General features: G+C 34.7%; 1 protein-coding gene across 1 annotated transcript; it reads left to right on the forward strand.

Annotated features, from left to right (window-relative positions):
• The first annotated feature begins 1,106 nt into the window (after positions 1-1,106).
• LOC123660081 (non-structural maintenance of chromosomes element 3 homolog) lies at positions 1,107-5,689 on the forward strand. Its single transcript, XM_045595189.1, has 5 exons — positions 1,107-1,584; positions 2,368-2,539; positions 3,403-3,518; positions 4,058-4,135; positions 5,522-5,689. Exons 1-5 carry the CDS (start codon positions 1,411-1,413, stop codon positions 5,621-5,623), a joined length of 642 nt encoding a protein of 213 aa, XP_045451145.1. The 5' UTR covers positions 1,107-1,410; the 3' UTR covers positions 5,624-5,689.
• Positions 5,690-5,961: the final 272 nt, after the last annotated feature.

Raw genomic sequence — 5,961 nt, forward strand, 5'->3', positions numbered from 1 at the left:
AAAACTTTTAACGGTAATTCGGTAACGAAAACATTTTTTAACGTTAAATTTTACCGTTAAATAGGATTTTAACGATACTGATAACGTTACCGCTAATATCACGAACTAACGAAATTTTTATCGATACCTCTATGACGTTGCCGCTCAGAGCAGAAAATTTTCGACTCGACGCGCTGAACTCCCCGCGCCGCTCAATGCGGATTGATAAGAGCGGCAACAGCGTGTGGCATTAGATTTGATTATTATTGTGCGATCAAACAAAAATAAATAAAAGTAGGCACGACCATCAATGAAAAAATACCTGTATAATTTTTTCATCAATAGATTATAATTATTGTACTGGAATTCAGTTGCTAATAAAAACAACTTATTCAGAGATATTAAAATATAATAAATAAAATTGTGTTTACTCGCTAACGAAAGAAAAAACCAACTTCAACTACATTGACGAGTAAAATAACGTTTATAGATGAAAAAGTTGTCATGTAAATGCGCATTATTAGATATAACTCGAAAAGTACTTGATCAAATCTAATTGGGACTATGTAACAAGCACCACCTTTAGGTTAAAAAAAGAATTATCGAAATCGGTCTACCCAATAAAACTAAATTATGAAGTAACACACATTACAAAAAATTCAATCGAATTGAGAATATCTTATTTTTTTCAAATTTGTTAAAAATAATAATACACAACGAACAGCTTATTTTATATTCCGTCATTGTTTTGATCATTGTTTTAAAAATAGATCACATATGTGCACACTAAACAAACATTATATGGCGTATTCTGTAATAATTCAAAAACCAATAAAGAAAATTACAAATCTAATCTGTATCTTTCATACATTATACGAGCGTAATAATTTCATTACCTATAACGTTAACAGTAGCAATTAACAGTAACGGTATAGATAAGTAACGTTAAAAATAACGTTAAATGGGTTTTTACCGGTAAAAAATATAACGGTAAAATGTGTGAAAAATAACGTTATCTAAAGTATCGTTACTCCAAAAATAACGTTATGCCGACCTTGACAAATTAACGATACCGAATTTTTAACGGTATTCCAAGCCCTAAGTTAGACCCTGCTTTTTTGTTTCTCTGACACCTGTCTCTGTGTTTTGTTTTGTTATTATAAATTAGTTGTTGATGATATGTGTCAAACTGACATAACTAAAAGCCAATATGCAAAGGACTAACTAGTTGTTGATGTAAAATAATATTTTGTCAGTCTATAATTAAAAAAGATACTTACATATTTGTACTTACGTAAATATTTTTTTTAAACACTGTATATTTGATTCAATGTATTGTAAGGATGAAATAAATTTATTGTAATAAATCATCCAGAGCAGTTCGAGAGCAAGTTTACGTTTTCAAGTTAGGTTTAACTTTAGTTTTCAACCATGTCTCATTCACCTGTTAATGAATGCGTTAAGTATATTATATGTCGAGACGCACGTAAGGTACCAATAGACCGAAGCGATATAAGGTTACATTTAAAGCATTACTTCTATGAAAAACTTACACCAAACGATCTAAGAAACATAATATCAAAAGCTGACGAAATTTTAAATAAGGTGAGTGATATTGTAGCTTATTGTTTTATTAGAATTAAAGCTATGATATGACTAGTACGACTAACACAACTAACAATCTTACACCTGATGGTAATGGATTACTGTAGCCTATAGACCAGTGATTCTTAACCGGTGTTCTGCAGAACACTAGTTGTCCCTGATAGCACCTGAAGTGGTCCACGAAAGCAGAACGCAGAGTGAGCGAGTGAGTCTCTATAGTCATTAAATAACTAAGTAGATACTCCTTTTTCCATTTTACCCTCAATTAGTTGTCCATGGTGAAACAGATATTTTATCAAATGGTTCACAAACACCTCACTAAAAGGTTAAGAACCAGTTGCTATAGATGCTTGTAACACCAGACGCATCGCAACCGCATTGCCTAACCTCACCAAGAGATCTCACCACCTTACTTACCACACACACACTGCTCGAGAGCAGTGTTATTTATCTGTAGCAGTATTATTTATTTTCTATAAAGTTAAAATATTTCCCCAGTGCTCTAGATTTTGAGCAAGATATTTCTTGCTGTGTGCTACCTGAGAAACTATTTCAAGAGACAACTTTTATCGAATAATCATCATATAACTTATAAAAGCAATAGATAATCCAACAGAAACTAATTTTATTCCTTGTAAATCAAGTCTTATATAATGTAAATTCTTCAGATATAGTTTTTAATTCATCTTTATTTTTATTTAAAAACGAGAATGTTTAGAACAATGAACATGAACTTCGACTATGAAAATATTATAACACTACTGACAATAAACATTGTTTCAGGTATATGGCTACAAATTAGTACCAGTAGGTCCGAATAATGATAAATACATAGTTACACTTAAAAAAGACGAAAAGAATGCTATTTTATCAACATACATTAACCCACAACACAGGAAACTCTTGATTGCAACCCTAACTCACATATTTATGACAGCCCAACCAGTACCAAGTGGTAAGTTCATGTTTCAAAATAGTCACTAAGCAATACACACAGTGACGTAGCGAACTTAACTTCTGCACGGGGCACAATACCTTTTTAGCGGCTCCCTCCCCCATTGGAAAACTATATAATATGTCCAGCAATTTTTAGTTTTGCAGACCATAGGTGCCCCTTTGTGAGTAGCACCCTGGCATGACCTTCCCTTGCCCCTCCTCGCTACACAACTAAATACACAATAATTGTAATGGTCATTAGCTTATATAAATATTCTTTTGATATTTAATATTTGTAATAATTCTTTGAATGCTTGTTCATATTTATTGGTGTATTTTTATATGTACTCTGTTATAAAGTTCAAGTCAACCTTTTGCTCAGTATATTTTGTATAGTTGTACTTTAAAATAAATGGATTGTACATTGCTTGTACAATTTTGTTCAAGTCATAAATCTTATTAGTATATTCTGTGCAAAATAAACTTTTGGCCCTCAGATCACAGAGCATTTGCATATACTGTTATTAAAAAAAAAAACATTAAATAAAAAATAAAATAACGACTCACACTTAATGGCCCCCACTAGGATTTCTACCTGTGTCGGTGGTCCAAAAACACAATACATAAGCACAAATGCCCAGTACAAAGCAAATAACTGTATGGCTAATACAAATGTATGCCATGTGTGGGGAACCTGCAACAGCTTTAAGCCAGTGCTGTGACCGTTCCGACAATGTGTTGTCAAGACATTTAAAACCTAATCTTATTATTTTAATTTTTGTGTATACTTGAATGTATATTACCTATATCACACTTATCTCAATATCTAGGTGTTGATTGATTGTGTAAATGATTAAGTGTAATGTGATTTTTATTTATCAGATGACATGTGGTGGTTTTTGACTACTGCACAGTTGATGACCAGAGAAAATGAAAATGAAGTCAAGAAGCTTCTGATGAGAACTTTTACTCAAGAATTGTATATAAATTATAATAAGGTAATCAATACTATAATATAATATTATATAAAAAAAAGGTTCTCTAGAGTGCCTACTAAGCCTTTCTTAATAAAGTGACGTCAGCAATATGACGTCACGAATTGTATAATGTGACGTCGGAAAGTGTCTTGCGCCGACATATACATATCCAATAAAGATTTTTTATTAATTTTTATTACATAGAGTTTAGTCACAACTGACCATTATTCAGGTGTAGTGTGTAAAGTCGCCTTATACATCGGCTGTTGCGGGGTCGATACCGACCCCAAGTGGGGCTCAGAGCAAATATTTGTTACCATTCCGGGGAAATTTCTACTTACCTGCTGTGGTGCAGTGTATTAGCTCTAACCCTTTCCTTATATGGAGAAAGAGGCCTTTGCCCAGTATTTAAACTTTACAAGCTTATTTAGATCAGTTCATAATAATGTATTTTAAGAAACTGCTTTATTTATATAATTCGAAATCGAAATTAATTTTCTCAGTCCTTCACTCAAATTATGTTATGTCTTTATAATGATTATGTTTTTATCATTTGGCAGAATGATGACAAATTTGAGTGGGGGCAGCGAGCTAAGAAGGAGATACCAAAAATCTTTTTACTAGAAAAAATGGCTCAGGTATATTAACTATGTTGTATTTAATACATTTTTATCCTCCTTCAAAAAAGGAGTACGTTACTCAATTCGACCGTATATATATATTTTTTTATTTATGTATGTTCGGGGATAATTTCGTCTTTTATGAACCGATTTTCATAATTCTTTTTTTGTTGGAAAAGAGATATCCCAAGGGTGGTACCATGATAAAAAAACCAGGACCTGATGATGGAATCCCAGAGGAATCGACAGGAATCCCTGAAAATCGTAGTGACGACCAGTGCGTTTGTTAAATATGGCGCGTGATGTGCCTTGTAAAACCTTCCATGCAGCTCCGTCACCATCCATACGGTTTCCTGTTCAAAGCTGTTCAGTACGACCGGTTTCTGCCATTCTTAGAGCAGGTCTTAGCGCTTAATATGCCTCGAACACTACACTTCCGTGAGATGTACAGTCTCATGGCCAACGATTTTAGGAGATGCACGCGGTGGCGAATCATAATCGTGCGAACTCTTCTGTCCAGCGTGTCGAATTTGGTCTGCTTCATCTGAGTACGCCAAAGGTGTACAAGAGAGTGGCTTAACTCAGCCGTTATAATCTCGGACCACAAGGTCGCTCAACTAATAGCTTTGAAGAACTTTTGTTAGCTGACCAAAAAAGATTTCGCAAACCGCCTCTTTCACATCTATGGATTGTGACATACTCAGATGCCGGTAAGATTGAGCTTCGGAAAGAGTCTTAAGGGATGTTAACTCTAGACGAAGCTGTGCCGATTGCCAGGCTACATGCACGACAGGACTCTTATCCACTTCAAGCTGCATTATGATGAAACCGCTGAACGCAGTGGTGGTTTTCAGCAGTTCCTGCAGCCGTGCGGTATTAGTGCCAGCAACTTGAGGTTGTCCATGTAGAGAAGGTGGGAGACTTAAGTACCTCCTCTCCTATATAGGGATAGAGGATTACGCCCAGCAATGGGATATTACAGGCTGAAGCGTAGCTTCGAAACATTCTCTACCTTACTTGACCATATGTTGCGTCAGAAGGTACGGGGTCAACCACACTCGGTATTTGAGAAGCAGGGCACGATATCGGGTTAACCAGCTTTCTGTAGAACCTTTTCAGATTACCTCAAGAAGACTCAGACTTCAACTCTCTCAGATATCCTGCGAATGCGCATCTCCCATGCAGCGATTCTCTGCTTCAGGCCGTCGGCGCGCGATATGTAGTTACAAATGTCTAAGAAATTTCAAAATTGGTTCAGTTGAATGAGAGATTAGCCCCTATCAACCCTGCACAAATAGTTTACAAATTTTACCTTTTTATAAGTCAATCGAATTTTTTGTTTACTTTTTTTTTGCAAACATAAATGATTATTTTGTATAACTAAGAAAATTAAAAATATTTCAGGCTTTTGATAAGGAGCCTTCACACTGGACAGAACAATACAGAAAGGCGATGGAAGAAGCGAATAGTGACGAAACCCTCATAGATGGCATGGAGATAGAATAAAATTTACACTTGTTACTACTGTTATAAACCAGTTTTTATTAATATTAAATCTCCATAATAATTGCATTTTTTAGATGATTGATTGAAATAATATATATATATATATATATATATATATATATATATATATATATACATCCTGCTAATAATTAGGCGTCCCACATGGGCCGAAATGCATCTAAACTGGCGTCCACCTCCTTTAGACGTCCGCATATCGGACGCCACTTTTTTAATCGATGTCCCATTAGTCCTTTTGGCTCTAGCTACCTGTACAACAAAAATCGCCGGAAGGCAAAAAATCGTTGAGACATTTGCATTTGTATAACTAAAACTTCCGC

The sequence above is a fragment of the Melitaea cinxia genome, chromosome 15, assembly GCF_905220565.1.
Source record: "Melitaea cinxia chromosome 15, ilMelCinx1.1, whole genome shotgun sequence".
Taxonomy (NCBI): Eukaryota; Metazoa; Arthropoda; class Insecta; order Lepidoptera; family Nymphalidae; genus Melitaea; species Melitaea cinxia.